Source organism: Alosa sapidissima, chromosome 4 (genome assembly GCF_018492685.1).
Source record: "Alosa sapidissima isolate fAloSap1 chromosome 4, fAloSap1.pri, whole genome shotgun sequence".
Classification (NCBI taxonomy): domain Eukaryota; kingdom Metazoa; phylum Chordata; class Actinopteri; order Clupeiformes; family Clupeidae; genus Alosa; species Alosa sapidissima.
Window position 1 is genome coordinate 34,848,805 of NC_055960.1, and position 17,500 is coordinate 34,866,304.

Below are 17,500 nucleotides of genomic sequence, written 5' to 3' on the forward strand. Positions count from 1 at the left end.
GTGTGTGTGTGTGTGTATATATGTGTGTGTGTGTGTGTCTCCACTGGGTGCCAGAGCAGGGGTAGCTGGTGCTTGTAAGAAGACAAACCTTGTGATTAACACGCAGGTGTGTGTGTGTGTGTGTGGTGCATGGAGACATCTTTTCTCCTGGGGAAGAGAAAAGAGGAGAGAGAGAGAGAGAGAGAGAGAGAGAGAGAGAGAGAGAGAGAGAGGGAGACGGAGACGGAGAGAGAGAGAGAGAGAGAGGGAGGGTTTCCACTGAGGGGCAACAATCCCAAACCTACCAGTCTCTCCCTCCCTCTCTCTCTCTCTTGTCCTGCCCTCCAATATCGCCCACTAATCACATCAACTCTGTCATCTGGAAAACATTGCTTATTTTTCTCTGCTTTTTCCACCCTCTCTTCCTCGCTCGCTCTCACTCACTTGCTCTCCCTCGCTCACGCTCCCTCCCCCTCTCTCTCTCTCTCTCATGCACAGATGGGTGAAATGCTGAAGTTAAGTCCATTTTAGCATTTCTCTCTTATTATGCCGTTATTTTCCCGGTTCTTTCTTTTCTATTGCGCGCTCCGTGGTCACGGGAGAAAATGACACCACTCTGAGACGAGTAATAAAAACAGTCCTCAGTGTCTAAAAACGTGCCCAATTTATTATTCACACTCGCGCACACACACACACACACACACACACACACACACACACACACACAGAGCCCAGGCCTCACAGCTCTACCGAATAACACGTTCAATTAAAACCACATGTGCAATCACCACAGGCTCTGCCTCTTCACGCCAGTCCAGCCCGTCACACACACACACACAAGGGTGTATGACCAGCACAAACCCAGAGCAAACGCCTTTCAAATAATCCTATTCTCTTACTTCAATAATACATTTCAATTAAAATCATTTGGATTTTTCTGTGCAGCACAAATGTGTTTCTGAGAGTGGGAGCTAGACAGCAGGTCAAATCCTACACAACACATCTTCATTTGCCTTCAGATCTCTCCACACACACTCTCCAGCCCATGAGATGCACTTACTCCTCATTTCACATGAGTTTTGGAGCCGCATCACCAGCACCAGCAGGCAGACACACACACACACACACACACACACACACACACACACACACACACTTTTTGAACAGAAGCAGCAGTTGGCCCTAATGGGGGAGCCGACCGCACAGCAGCAGCACTAGCCCTCCGCTTCTCTGGACGAGTAGAAAGCCCTCGCCCGCCCGCCCGCCCGCCCGACCGACAGCCACGTCCGTTATGGAGATTAAAACTTAAAGCTATTGTCCAGCACACTTGACAGGATTTCATCAGAATTTAGAATGAGGACAGAAACCACACACACACACGCTTTTTGAACACTGCGGACATCTAGGTGTTTAGGTACTGCTCACCAACAAAGCCAACTAAAACCAGGTGTTTACATGGGGGGTGTGGGGGGTAAGAAAGCCATTGCACATTTAAATTTCATGGAGGGAAAAAAAAAAAAAAAAAAACACTAAAACAAGTTCTAAACTTGCCAGGTTTTCCATCAGCCAGGTGAGCAAGATGCCTGAGGCAAACCCAATCTAGCCGCAACACACACACACACACACACACACAAACACATACCGCATTCCTTTGCCAACTATAAATCATGCGTTTCTAATGCACAATAAATTAATAATATTTGGTAATGTAGCTGACAGGAGGAGACAGTGGTGGTCTGAGATTAAACAATTATTAGAAAATTCCTGTAGCTTGTTTAGAAGAAAAATGTACAAAATGAAGAATGCAGGGCATCATGATTTAAAAACTCTTTCTAAACAGACAACGCAGACAGATTCCGTTCTGCATAAAAATGTATTCATTGTGTTCACGAGAGAGAAAACACCTTTTTGAAGAAAAGTAATTTTTGATGTCACTCTGCTACACTTGAGTCAAAGAAACTGCCATGCACTGTCCCTCTTAATGACATCATTGATTATCGATTCTTTTTTTATTGTGATGACAGAATGGGTGATGTGAAGCGTTCACCCGCCACACATTCTTCCAGCGGCCAATCATTCTGCTAACAGTGGGAATGCTACATACTTCTTCCTCTTTAAGCCCAATCACTCCGGCCAGGAATGTCATTCTTACACTCATCAGAACACACACATCTCCACCCCAACATCTGATTTGCCTAATTTTACATTTGTTGGAAAACACGATAAATTTGAAAAGCCTCTTAGTGGAAGGTGTATCACTGGAAATACCATGGATAATTTGAAATCAACTGAATCCATGTGTGTGTGTGTGTGTGTGGTGGAAGGCAGTTAGATTACATAGATATTAAAATCACAGGTCTTCATGCCAGTCCTATTAGATACAGTCTTTACAATATTACAGAATAATTCCACGTTGTCATTGAGAACAGCATTCAGGCAGAATTCCCCTTTCAGAGCTCATCACCAAGCAGCAAAAGGAGCACCAACACCATGGCCTGCACACAATCCACCAAATCACCTTTTTTTCCCCCATAGCACCCTAAACTGTCCCTACGTGACTCATTTTGAAAACCTCCATCGAAAACAATAAGCCATAAATTTAACACTATAATTTGCTCTCAGTATTCTATTAAATTCTTGTCAGCTGTTTTAATTAAAAGTGTCACGCACGAAGACACCATCAGCACAGCCGGGCTGCCTGATCTCCACCTACTCTCTCCTGCCTTGACAGACATTTGCAGAGGCAAGCCGGAAAGAGCACTAAATACAATTAATAGGGCCAACGGCACCCATCCAGCATCAATCAAATAATAATAACAGCCAACTCAAACATCATGCCATGTGTTTATGTTTTTTTTTTTTATGACAGGATAAAATAGTCTATAGGCGAGGAGAACATGAATTAATTGTCAATCAAATATCTAATATGAATTGTGTAGCGCGGCAGTCTACTGATCACGGTGTCACGGCTTGTATGAGTTGCGTTCCGCGCTCAAAAAAGGGGTTATGAACGCAGCTTAAGTGATTTACAGGTGGTGAATATATTTGCAATGGTTATTTTCATAATCAGATGAATATTTTCTCACAAAAGATCAAAATGTGCGCTCAATGTTAAATAAATATAACATGACAACAGCAGGAATTAATAAAATATTAGCAAACACGCCATCAACAATTTGCAAAAATAAATTTGTGGAAAGATTAATGACATAACAAAAGATATGGTTATTTTTTTAAGTATGAATTAATAATTACTTGTCCATGGTCATATGTTATCATATTATCACAGAAAATATCGGACTTTATGAAGAAAGTTTAAAATGAGTGATAGCAGCCTATGAGAAGCTGACTCCTCAATCTACAGGGTGCGCGCATCTTGTGGTCAACATTAGGACGAGTTTTTAAAAAAAAAATAGCATATAGCCTAGCATACATAAAAGACACTTATATAACGCTTTATTTCAAGTGCAAAGAGTGAACGATTCTGCCATGTTTAACTTGACCGAAATGGTCCGATTGATGTTTTACGTTTGACCTTAATTTTAATATTAATCTAGGTTAGCCTACTGCCTCAACATTCAAATTTATCCAGTGTCAAGTTACATTTTAAAATTGTTTCCAATAAAACTACAGTTAAATTCTATCTGGCGGATTAGGACAAAACATTTTGACTGCTTATTTCAACAGTAGCCTATCTAAACGAAAGGCATTATTTTCCGATTTTAAGTCATATTACGTAGCCTAATACTATATCTCATGCTTAAGCTACTAAATAATTGGGGGGGTAAAAAGATTGTAGTCCGCGGTGAGGCAAGTGATTGAGGTTGATAACAGGAAATGTGTTTTTGGTCGCACAATGTAAGTGAAATAAAACCCAGACAAGAGTGACTTTATCTCATTATCAACGCAAAAGCGAGGAGATACTGTGGGGCCCTGTTTCTACCCCGACTGAAACTCATCAAGCCTATTTATCAAAGCCTAACCACCTGGAAAATTTGGTACCAGAGCGTAGCCTACAACACAATGTGAAACCCTATAGGAAGGTATATTGAGCGCAAATGAAATTAATCGTTTTTCTCCTCTTAATTTTTTAATCAGCCTAGGCTACGAAGCCACGTCTCGACCGTGCATTTTGAGCGGTAGACACAACGCGACCCACAACTTTGAATAGGACTTCTGAAGTGCAGACTCTTAAAAAGCTAAGTGATGTGAAAGAAAAGGAATAAATTATTTCTTGCGCAGTTCCAAAAAGATAAAGCATTTGTAGAGAGCAAACGTGTGCTGTTGATGTGAGGACAGCCGAATTATTTCATGGTTCGTGTTTGATTAAGAAAAAAAAAACTTGTCCGCTGTTGAGCACAATGTGTGTCCTAGTCGGGCATTCAGCTACTGAAAGCGGCACTTTTCACCACTGCCCAAAGAAATAAAGCACTCAAGCAAGTTTTGAAGAGGAAGAACCGGAGCTCTGTCACCGACCTCATTTTCAACTTTTCACCAAGTTTTACTCGTCATATTACAGCCACAGTTTAATTTCCATCACGGCACGGGGGAAAAGGCAAGTATTTTGGCTATAGGCTACAAGGGTGAAAGAAGAGGCGATGCCGCACTTGTTAGCACCGTCCTATACGGAGAATTTTCCCTTGAAAGTTACCCCGAAATGGTTGAGTCACTATCCATTACGTCCGCAGTGTATACATTCGACTATTTACTAGCCGGGAATACAAGGTTTATAAGCCGATAAATTTACAAGTTAATCGCCAACAGGATATTTGCCTATTATTAATTTAGTTAGGCCAATTGTGTTTATCCCTAACAATGACACGCTCAAGTAGGCTTTCAAAAGCTTCCAGTTCAAAGGTAGGAAAATCAACAACAATGTAGCTGGTCTACTTAGGATATTTGTGACCATAAACATTTTTTTCAAAAGCAGGTAAATTATTCTAGAGGAAGAAGGGGAAGAGTAAGTAAGTAGTGCATCAACCTGTTCGGATATTCTGAAGAACTCAACTTTCACGCTACGGGCTGGACCATGTGGGCAGCTCGCTTCCAGGTTTAGTCAGATGTCCCGGCGAGTCCAAAAACGTTGAAAAATGAGCAGCGAAAAGAGGAAAAAGTCTTGATCTAAGATTGATATCGCAGGACCATTACTTTCAACGGCAACAGTCTTTATTAGTTCTTCCTTTCTCTTGTATTGACCTCCTCGCTCAAACTGATCACTCAGTTGGTGATAAGTCGAAACAATAATCGGGCACTAGCTCACGGACTGCATGGTCGCGCTTCTTGGAAGTTGATGGAGAAAAAGCACGCGGCTTTTGTGCCTCTTCGCGTCTTCTTCCCAGCTTGTATTGTTCTTTCTTTGTCTTGTTTATTCAAAATGTCACCTTTCCAAGAGTCCAAGTGATGAGTCTCGCTGGAGTTTTTTGCATCCCGTCTGTCCCTCGCTCATACGGAGAGAAATCAGTGTTGAATTACTCGGGTTGTGTCTGTGTAGGATATGTTAGGGGGGACAGTTTAGACTACCGTAATTCATCTAAAACAGGTGCGCGTCCACATTTCCCCTCGCCTGCCTCCAGTTGCAGCAGCACAATAACAAACGCGCGCAGCCGAAGCGAGTGGCGTAGCGGCTGCCGCTTCAAGGGAGTGATCTTTTAACCTGCCCTGCATCGCGCCCGGATTTCGCCATTGTGGCAGCCAACCAGCAACAGATGTCAGAAACCTCGGAGACCGTTAACTAGCTCGCTTTCTCCAGGAAACAACAGCAGGCCGGTGTCTTTGAGTCAGAGGCGCAATGATGAGTTCTTAGCCTACACTACGTGTTTGGACATTTTAAAACGAGAGCTGTCCAGTGATAAATTCAACCATCCTACCTAAGGTTTTTAATTTAATAACTTTCTTTATAGATTAAGTGGTAAAAGTATGAAAAAGTGATAAAACGTTTTATTATTCAGACTCAAAAAAAGGGAAATATGTAAGAGTCCATAAATTATTGGGCGCTAAGACAACCCTTATGACAAAATCATTTTTTTAAATATATATTTTATCCACCACTTATTCATTTTGAGCTTTTAGCATCAGAAAATGATGGTCATTCCTCAAATGTCCATTCGACAATGGGTTGTGACTGCCATAAATCAGGAAATATTCATTAGAGAAATCAATAGCCCTAAAGGGGGAGTGCCAGTGCGGAGGAGGTGGGGTGGTCAAGACTGGCCTGAACTGAGGGGTCAGCAGCCTGATAAAAGTACGCTGATTTCACCCAGACGTCCTCCAAGCACTCTCCCAAGTTCAGGTGCTCTCACAGTCTCTTACACACACACACACACACAAACACAAATACATACATATACACACAGTTTAAAAAGCAGAGGTAAACAAACACGCACACACTCAGATACACACGCTCTAACTGACAAAAAAAAATGCATACATAGAGGGAAGTGAATTTGTATGAATGAGTGTTTGAGGAAGGAGTCTGTGTGTGTGTGTGTGTGTGTGTGTGTGTGTGTGTGTGTGTGTGTGTGTGTGTGTGTGTGTGACAGGAGAGAGAAAGATGTGGAGTGTGTGTATGTGTGTGTAAATGTGTGTGTGCTATTGATAACAGTTAGATTGATTGCAGCAGGTTTTCCTGTGTTTAATATAAGTCAAATCCTCTGAGCTAACAGTCACACATGGTGTTTTTCAGGAGACATCTTGTAGAGTTTGAGAGATTTTATAAACCTTAAACTTGGAGCTGGGTCTCAGCCCATGCACACACACACACACACACACACACACAAGCTATTATGACAATGGCTCGCTGATAGTTACCTGACACTCACACACACACACACACACACACACACACCTCCCTTTTTCAGTCGCACACACAAATATTCATATGCACCCACACACATTACATTTACACTAACACAAACCCAAGCCTCATGCAGACACACACATGTAGGAGACACCAAGCAGAGGTGTGTTCTGGTAAGAGTGCTACACACACACACACACACACACACACACACGTACACACTCCAACCGCTCTTAAATAAGAAGGAGAGAGAGGACTGGCGATGAGCAACAGACAGAGAGAGGAGACGAGTAACACACACACACACACTCACACACACACGTACACACTCCAACCGCTCTTAAAGAAGGAGAGGGAGAGAGAGAACTGGCAATGAGCAACAGACAGAGAAAGCAGAGAGGGAACAAGTAACACACGCTCACACACACACATACATACACACACACACACTCTCACACACATACACACACACTCACACACACTCACACAACACTCACACACACACACACACACACACTCACACACACATACACACACACAGCAGAAGAGGATACGGGTAACACACAAAGGGACTGACCGTCTCAGGAAGAATGACCTGAACAATTACACACATACAGTACACAAATTAACACACACACACACATATTAACACACACACACATATACTAACACACACAGAGAAGAGAGGAGATGAGTAACATACACGGACTAAATGTCTCAGGAAGAATGACCTGAACAATTACACACATACAGTACACAAATTAACACACACACACACATATTAACACACACACACATATACTAACACACACAGAGAAGAGAGGAGATGAGTAACATACATGGACTAAATGTCTCAGGAAGAATGATCTGAACCCAGCAATTACACACACACACACACACACACACACACACACAGAGAATGAGCGACATACAGACAGCAAGAGAGGAGAAAGGAGGGAGGAAAAAAAGAGAGTGAATAAAACAGTGGATGGAGGGACAGAAAGATAGAGAGAGAGAGACAGAGTGTGTGTGATGCAGAATGACTGATAGAAAAAGTGACGTGGAACACAGTTCCAAGGAGACAAAGAGAATAAGGAAGAGAGGGAGAGAGAGAATAAGGAAGAGAGGGAGAGAGAGAAGGAGAGAGAGAGAATAAGGAAGAGAGAAGGAGAGAGAGAATAAGGAAGAGAGGGAGAGAAAGAAGGAGAGGGAGAGAATAAGGAAGAGAGGGAGAGAGAGAATAAGGAAGAGAGGGAGAGAAAGAAGGAGAGGGAGAGAATAAGGAAGAGAATTGAATTTTCAAAAACTCTTTATTACAATCTTAAAAATACATCAAGATCAACTTGACACTATACTCAAAAAGTAAAAGTTAGGAAAGTTAAATAAAGTAATGTGCAATCTGTAGCTTATCATTCTCAACAATACACATCACGCTGTTGTAGCACCATTTTTCCTCAAAAACATCAAGAATTTTCATAGATTTATAAAAATGAAAATCAATCAACATACGACACCTTACAAGAATAGAAAACACCATTAGGATATCAACATCTACATCCTGCTCAACTTTCCTTTTACGACTAACATATATCGCCATCTTTGCTTGCCCAAGCAGAAAGTTTAGGAGCTGACACTTGAAGCGATGCTTTTGTACATATTTAAAACCAAAAATGAAAATCTCCGAAGAGAAACTTTCATCAAACTTAAAGAAAAGTGCCATCAAAACAGCAAAAAGAGGTCTGAGCCTCTGGCAGTGCATAAAGGCATGGAATACAGTCTCCCTTACAGAACAAAAAGGGCACCCCTGATCAACCATTGGATTTAAAACAGAAATAAAAGCATTCACTGCTATTGCACCATGCAGAATACGCCATTGTAGATCGCCAGCTTTTTTAGTTAATGGTGACTTGTACAACGCACGCCATTGTGGTTTGACATCATTTTCAACCTGCAACACTTCACGCCAGGGTGTATCCACCCTCTTGTCCAGAGACCTTTTATTTAGGGAGAGAACACACAGTTTGTACAATGATTTACTAGTTGCAGCTGTAGGACCCAGGAAAACTAAACTATCTGGGAGTAAGAAGCAACCAGTGCAACCTGTTAAATCTGGAAGTAGAGTAAGTCTGGGAAAGGGGTCATGGCAGTCAGGACTACACTCCCCCCCAAAATAATCTCCAAGCAATTGCATCTCCTCCCCAGTTAGGAGAGACCGCCATTTCCCAAGTAGCTGATCAACTATCCTAATGGACTTCACACCTAAGTGCTGAGCTAAAGTATGGCTATTACTGATATCAGGACCAGCAAACTCTACTAGATCCCCAAGGGTTGTAACTCCAGAGCTGATAAGCTTAGAAGTAGGTACCAGGGACAAGTCCTGACTCACATCAAGAACCGAACCATGAATCAGAGGCTCCTTTAACAACCAGAATAATGAGCTTGTCTGTCGTGGGCGTTGAATTATAAACAGAGACCAGACTTTGAACAGATTCTTATAAAATGCAGGAAGTAAATTAAAATTCATTCTATTTGGATTAAACCAGAACAAAGACCTATCTAAGCCCAACCCTTCAAAAAGTTGTAAAATACAACAGGCTGCAGCTTTCCAGCTTGAGTCCAGTGATCCTGTGAGAAGACGCTGTACAAACTGCAGACGGAAGGCAGCAGTTCGACTCTGTAGATGAATAAGTCCATGTCCACCATCCTCCTTAGGCAGATATAAAACACTCTGAGGTACCCAGTGTAGATTGTCCCAGAAAAAATCAACCAGGACTGACTGAATCTTCGGTAGCAGGTTTGAAGGAGGATCCACACAAGCCAGCCGATGCCAAAGAGAGGATGCAACCAGGTTGTTAATAATGAGAACACGCCCCCTGTACGAAGTAATACTGAAAAGAAATTTCCATTTCTCTAGACGACCTTTAACTTTTTCAATTACCCCATCAAAATTCTTTTGAATAAAAGCATCATCACCTAAGAAAACACCCAGGTATTTAAAACCACCCCTATTCCAAACTAAGCCATCAGGCAGACCAGGTTCGCCACTCACCCAACTCCCAACCAGCAAGGCTATGCTTTTTGACCAATTTACCTTTGCTGAAGAAACAACCTTAAATTCATTGCAAATTTTTAAAAGCGTGTCAACATCTCTCTGGCCATTAACAAGGACAGCCACATCGTCAGCATAAGCTGACAATTTAAAAACATCATCACAGTTAGGGATTTTCACTCCAACAATCTCCTTCCTCAACCTTACAAGGAAAGGTTCAATAGCCAGACTATACAGCATGCCCGACAAGGGACATCCTTGACGGACACCTCTGTATACCTTAAAAGGAGCGCACAAGTCACCATTAACCTTGAGAATACTTTCAATGTCACAATACAATGCTTTGATCATTCGAATAAAATTGGGGCTGAAACCAAAGGCTGACAAGGTATTCCACAAATAATTATGCTCAACCCTATCAAATGCCTTTTCTTGGTCAATTGAAACCACACCAAAATCCAGATTGAAGTATTTGCCAATATAGAAGACATCTCTGATGAAGGAAACATTGTTGTGAATCAATCTGCCTGGCACACAGTAGGTCTGGTCAGGGTGGATTACCTGCTCCAAAACCTCCCCAAGTCTATTTGCTAAAACTTTAGACAGCAGTTTGTATTCAGAGCAGAGGACTGACACCGGCCTCCAGGACCTTATATCTGTCAGGTCTCCCTTTTTTGGCAGTAAAGTGAGCACTGCTCTACGGCAGCTCAGTGGCAGCACCCCTCTGGTGATGCTGTCTCTCAGAACAGCAAGCACATCTGTGCCCAACTCTGGCCAAAAGGACTTATAAAAGTCTACTGGCAGGCCATCCACCCCAGGTGCTTTGCCACTCTCCATACTGTGGAGGGCTCTCTCCAGCTCCTCTAGGGTCAACACCCTTCCAAGGGCTGTGTTTGCCTCTTCAGATACCTTAGGTAGGTCACAAAGAAAAGCCTTGTCAGTCGCCTGATCTTGTGGATTTTCGCTGTTATAAAGCTCCTTATAAAAATGTACTGCTCTATTGCGTATTTCTGGAGAATTAGAAAGGATTCTCCCATCTTCAGACCTCAAAGCATGAATGAACTTCCTCTGTCCATTCTTTACCTCCAAGTTAAAAAAGAATTTTGATGGTACATCCATCAGCTCCACACTCTGGAAGCGGGACCTGACCAGAGCTCCCTGTGCCCTCAAACCTAAAAAGTCAGCCAATGTTTTCTTTTTTGAGTTAAGAATTTCAGTGGGTGCCTGATCACCCGTTTGTTCTGCCAGATTTTGAAGTTCGATTATTTCCTCCTCTATTTTTTTCATTGAGAGTGTTATGTTCCTTGTGACATTGGCTGTATACTCCTGGCAGAGTTGTTTTATTTGTACCTTGGCACAATCCCACCATTGCTGCAAAGACTTATAACAGGATTTCGTGGTTCTAAATTCCTTCCAGAAAAAAAGGAAGACTTCTCTAAAATGGCCATCAGCCAACAAATTGGTATTAAAGTGCCAGTAGGCACTTTTTGGTTTTACAAATTCTAGAAATAAAGAACAGAAAACCAAACTATGGTCAGAAAAGCCAACTGGAATTATTGAACATTTCCTGAATAGACTACGCTGATGTTTGAAACCATAAAACCTGTCAAGTCTTGCAAGAGACAAACAATTATTATATGAGTGTGCCCAAGTATATTGCTTCTGTTCACCATGAAAGTTCCTCCAAATATCACTAAGATCATTGGACTTCATAATCTCTACAAGCCGTCTACGAGAGGGCATGTGCGGCTCGACATGATTTCTGTCAAAATTTTGTGCAGTACAATTGAAATCTCCTCCAAGGATAAGAATATCCTCTGAACAGCAATTTTTTATAACATTTCCAACAGTATTTAAAAACAGCATTCTATCTGTTGCCAGTGTAGGAGCATAAATGCAAATAAACACAAAAAAACGATTTTCAAACTGGGCTCTGACCTTTAAAAGTCTTCCCTCTATAACTTCATCAACATCAAAAGTGATGGGAATAAAGGACTTAGAAAACAGAACTGCAACCCCACCACTAGTAGAAGTACCATGACTAAGTATGGACAGACCATCAAACTCCTGAGCCCAAGCAGCTGCATTAGACGCATCACTGTGCGTTTCTTGCATAAAGAGAACATCAAACTTATTCTGTCTGATTGTTTCAAACACAGAGAGCCTCTTAATTTTTTCTCTTGCGCCATTTACATTTAAAGAAGCAACACGAAATTCACCCATCATTATAAAGAAAAAATAAAAAAATAAATATAGACATATGCAATCAGCCATCCTAGGACACAAAGTGGAAATTGTTTTTAACATTTGTCATCGTTGGCATTCAGTAGAACATTGAGTTTTGTGAGAATCTTTTTTAGACGAAATCCTTCTTGATCAGTGATGCTACCATCACGCATAAATGCTCGTGATTTGTTCATAAACTGTTCAATGTCAGGAAAAAATTCGTCTACCCGGACCTTCCTAGAATGTTTTGTGTCCTTAAGGAATTTCTTTATATCCTCCACTCTATAATTGCGAGTGCGATAGCCGCTTAGTCGCAAGCTGCAGGTTACACTACAGTCAGAAAGATCACTTTCACTCTCATTATCAGTCAATTCTATATGAGCGCGTCCCCCTTTATTCTTTATAATGCGCTTTCTTTTTCCTTTATTCGACGGTGCTTTAAACACATTATTGTCCTCCTCCAACACGGAGGTTTCCATGTCTTCCATAGCGACGGAAACCTCCCCATTAATGACATCATCATTGCTCCCTTGACAGTTCTGAGAATCAGTGATAGTCTCCCCCAAAAGTGCGGAAAGATCCTCCCCATCAGCCGATCTAACATCGTGATTTTCCCCGTGCCCTTGGACTGAATTTAACGTTAAATCAGGAGTTTGGCTCTCCGGCCCACTAGCAGAGGCAGCAGCCTCCTCCTCATTATTTGCACCAAAGTTAACATTAGGTTCGTTGTTGGTCTCTTTAGACGTTCCCTCTGCCACATCACCCCTAGACTCATTGCTATTTTCACTGTTTCCACTATTATTCGTGTCATCCTTTTTATCAGGACACGCGCGCACGAGATGCCCCGATTGTCCACAACCAAAACATTTCATAATGCTAGTTGTTGCATAAATCACATAATTAAAGTTATCCACAGTCACATTAATTGTCAAGTCCAATTCATCATTGTTATTCTTAAGGATCATGTACACGAAACGCCTGAAGGACACTATATGTTTCAACAACGGAGATTTACTCGCAATCGGGATTTTTTTAATTGTTGAGACCACTTTGCCATAGCGCGACAGTGTTTGTCCTAGAATCTCATCAGAAATGAATGGGGGGACATTAGACAAAATGACTTTCTTGGAAGGCGTAGAAAGAGGGGCAACAGAGGTAAAAACGCCATCTATCACCACGCCATTCTCCGTCAGCTGATTGGCAAACTCAATTGATTTTAAGAAAAGCACAATCGCGTTGTTCATGCGAGATGCTGATACGATATTCTCATGACCAACAATTTCTCCGGCAGCCAAACTACAATCCTCAACACTGGCTGCCGATGCTATTTTAACAGCATGACGCCGAGTTAGTTGACCAAAAATCTCTGCCATGATTCCAGCACAAGACTGGAGGCAGTCGCTTTAGGGGAAAACCCCCTGTTTATTGCCAGAAAACTAAACCAAGCAAAAACCTTTAGTACTCCAGCAGAAAGTAATAGATAGAAAGAAAGAAAATAGAAGTAAAGTGAGAAATAGAGATTTAAACAGAACACTCGTTCGCGGTACAGCGACCGAAACACCATCCACTCACCACTGACTCCGCCCACTCACACCAACCATGCGCAGAGAGAGAGAGAGAGAGAGAGAGAGAATATGCAAGAGAAAGGTTAGTTTGTTGTTGCATAAACAAACTAGAATTAAACAGCAACGGAAAAAAGGAAACTTCAAACTTAAATGATGAAAATTAAAAGAGTATACATAGATAAACCAAGTAGGTTCCTGTTAAGGTGTGTCTGAAAACCGAATCTGAATTCAGGACAAAATCCCCCTTCTGAGCTTCTGCTTGTGGGGCTCTGTGAAAGCATCTAAAAATGCACAGAAACACAACAAGCACTGCATGAAAGGCAGAATTAGGCCCAGTAGTAACCACTTAATATAGACTTGCGCAAAAATGCAAAGTAAATTTGGATCAACCAATCCAAAGACAGCTAAACAAAACTGTCATCCTATAGACATATAATTTACAGAATTGCAAAGTCTTATTTGGCTTTGGAAAAAAAAAACCTCAGAACCAGCGACGAGCACCTAGTGACCACCTCCTAGCACCTCCTAGCACCACCACTTAGCAACCACCTCTTAGCACCACCACCTAGCGACCACCTCCTAGCACCACCACCTAGCGACCACCTCCTAGCACCACCACCTAGCGACCACCTCCTAGCACCACCACTTAGCAACCACCTCCTAGCACCACCACCTAGCGACCCAGCTGCCCACAGAGGTCAGGATGTATCCTTACTGCCAGCTGGAAGCTAGACACCGGAGAGAGAGACAGACAACGGAATGCACAAAACCTTAGGTATATGCATTAAATATTTCTATAATATATATAAATAGGCTGTATTAAGTACTTATGACATGATTATGAGCATTATATTCAGTTGTTGAAATGTCATTTGTTGAAATGACACCTGAGTTTCTATCTGCCAGAGGCGGATATGACCTCCTGAGTATATGACCTCCTGAGTATATGACCTGAGTATATGACCTTCTGTCCTAAACGGAGGCCTTATAATCAAATGGTACTAATACATATTATTTGTTAAAATACTCTTGCTTTGCCTTTTCATACATCTCTATTTTATTACTGTATTTTATTAACTATTGTTTTATTGTGTTTTTGTTATTGTATTGTATTGTATGTACATAAACTTAATTTACTTATTGCTCTCAGGCAAGGCAGTGCTGTAATGCATTATGGTCACACTAGTAAAACTCCTTTTGAATTTGAGCAGAGAGAGAGAGAGAGGGAGAGAAAGAGAGAGAGAGAGGCGAAGACAGAGAGAAAGAGAGAAAGGGAGAGAGAGAGGGGGAAAGAGAGAAAGAGAGAGGGAGGTGAGGTGCTCACCTGTGCATGGGTGTGGGTGTATAAGTGAGCAAGGAGATGCCCAACTAGTGTGTGTGTGTGTGTGTGTGTGTGTGCGCCCGCGCGCATGTGCATTTACATCCTCACACAACCTCTGCAGATGTGTGTGTGGTCACGACTTTATTTGACTTTGTGCAAATGTCTCGTTGTGCTCAAATTTGTGTAAGTTGTGGCTGCTGTTGTTATTTGACTATGCTTTGTTGTGTGTGTGTCTGTGTCTGTGTGTGTGTGTGTGTGTGTGTGTGTGCATGTGTGTGTGTGTGTTTGTATTTGTGCATGTGGTGCTTAAAAGAGAAGCAATTTAGAGTCCAATGTGGGATTGGTGTAAAATAACACATCCAGTAAAATAAAAGTTATTACCAGCGTGTTTACAAACAACCGCCCAAACCCAACGCGGAAGCTCAATCAAGAGCATGAGAGCACGAGACAGGAAGTCCTCTCTGAGAGGAACGTCTCACTCAGGGGAAACCAACCAATCACCCAAAAGCACACCCCTGGCCCCGCCCCCTCCCCTCCCCGACCGCACAGTGGCAGTGCGGTCAGACGCGGCCCTGATAGAGACGTCCTGTTTGGGATGGTGCATGTGTGTGTGAGTGTGTGTGTGTGTGTGGCAGTGCGGTCAGACGCGGCCCTGATAGAGACGTCCAGGCAGAGGAGCGTGAGCAAGATGAGCATGAGGTCGGGTGGAAGCCGCTACGCCACGCCACGCCACGCCGCACCGCACCGCACTTGGACACGGCGGCTGAGAGAGACGCACAAATTATGCAATTTGATTGTCGGGCGGATCAGAGTGTGCGGCAGGCTGTTTTCATTAAAGCCTCGTAAACGTGTTTACAGGCGCAGCTGGCTCTGATTAGCGCATGATAAATAACGCGCCACCGACGGCCTTGTTTATCCCCCGCCAACCCACGCTCCAATGTTCTGCTTGGGTTCGCCGCGCTTTCCCCTTGTTCTCTCTCTCTCTCCATCTCCCTCTCTCCCTCTCTCTCGCTCTCTCCTTCACTCCCTCTCCCCTCTCTCTCTCTCTCCCTCTCTCCCTCTCTCTCGCTCTCTCTCTCTCTCTCCTTCACTCCCTCTCTCTCTCTCTCCCTCTCTCCCACTCTCTCGCTCTCTCTCTCTCTCTCTCTCTCTCTCTCTCCTTCACTCCCTCTCTCTCTCTCTCTCTCTCTCTCTCTCTCTTTCTCTCTCCTTCACTCCCTCTCCCTTTCTCAAATTCAAATTCAAAATTCAAATTCAAATTCAAATTCAAAACCCAAGACAACTCTCTCTCTCTCCCTCTCTCTCTCTCTCTCTCTCCTTCACTCCCTCTCTGTCTTTCTCTCTCTCTCTCTCTCTCTCTCTCTCTCTCTCTCTCTCTTCACTCCCTCTTTCTCTCTATCCCTCTCTCCCTCTCTCTCTCTCTCCTTCACTCTCTCTCTCTCCCTCTCTCTCCTTCACTCCCTCCCTCTCTCCCTCTCTCTCTCTCTCTATCCCTCTCTCCCTCTGCTCCTTTTGTCTAGCGCTCCATCTCTCCGTAGCCCAGACAACCTCAGTCTTTTGGGGTTAGTGTCGTGTGTCTGTTTATGTTGGTTTGTGTTTGTGTGTGTCTATTTATGTCTCTATGTTTTTGTTTATAAATTTATGTGTATTTAGATCTGAGGTTGTGGGATGTGCGTATGCCTGTCTGTGTGTGTGTGTGTGTGTGTGTGTGTACTCGTGGTTTTCTTGTGTGTGCGCATGTGTTTCTTTGATTGTGTATGTGTTTATGTTAGAATGTGTGTATGTGTGTGTCTTAGAATACTTGTGTGGTGGCGTGTTCAAGTGATTCTGTATGTGTGTGTGTGTGTGTGTGTGTGTGTGTGCGCTAAGAGTGCAGTGTTCTGATTCTAGGTGCTTTCATGAAAGATATTATCTTATTATCAGTCGAATGGTGGATGAATGGATAGAGGGATGGAGGGATGAAGGGAGGGAGGGAGGGAGGGAGGGATGGAGGGAGGGAGGGATGAATGGATTGATGGATGGATGGATGAATGGAAGAATGGATAGAGGGAGGGAGGGATGAATGGAGGGATGGATGGAGGGAGGGATGAATGGATGGATGGATGGATGGATGGATGGAGGGATGAGGGATGGATGGATGGATGAATGAGGGAGGGGTGGAAGGATGGAGGGATGGAGGGAGGGAGGGATGATTGGATGGATGGATGGATGGATGGAAGGATGAGGGATGGATGGATGGATGGATGAGGGAGGGATGGAAGGATGGATAGAGGGAGGGATGGATGAGGGAGGGATGGAAGGATGGATAGAGGGAGGGAGGGATGGATGGATGGATGGATGGATGGATGGTAAACATGGTGAAGCAGCTTTTAGCTACTATGCGGCTCAGCTCTGGAACCAACTTTCGGATGACATCAAAAAGGCCCCAACTGTAGCCAGTTTTAAATTTAGACTTAAGACCAAACTGTTCTCAGATGCTTTCTGCTAACTGCACTGAGTTACAAATTCTGAATCTGCTATGAAAATTATTCTACCTTGTGCCTTTTATTTTGTCTTTTTAATTA

At 42.9% G+C, this 17,500-nt stretch overlaps 1 protein-coding gene across 1 annotated transcript in view; it reads left to right on the plus strand.

Moving 5' to 3' along the window:
- Positions 1-17,500, plus strand: part of LOC121707557 (forkhead box protein P2-like) — a 34,267-nt gene that overhangs the window by 15,003 nt on the left and 1,764 nt on the right. The window contains exons 5-7 of the mRNA XM_042090208.1: positions 9,093-9,102; positions 14,853-14,858; positions 15,572-15,747. Of these exons, the coding sequence (XP_041946142.1) occupies positions 9,093-9,102; positions 14,853-14,858; positions 15,572-15,747 (192 nt within the window). The remainder of the gene's footprint in view (positions 1-9,092; positions 9,103-14,852; positions 14,859-15,571; positions 15,748-17,500) is intronic.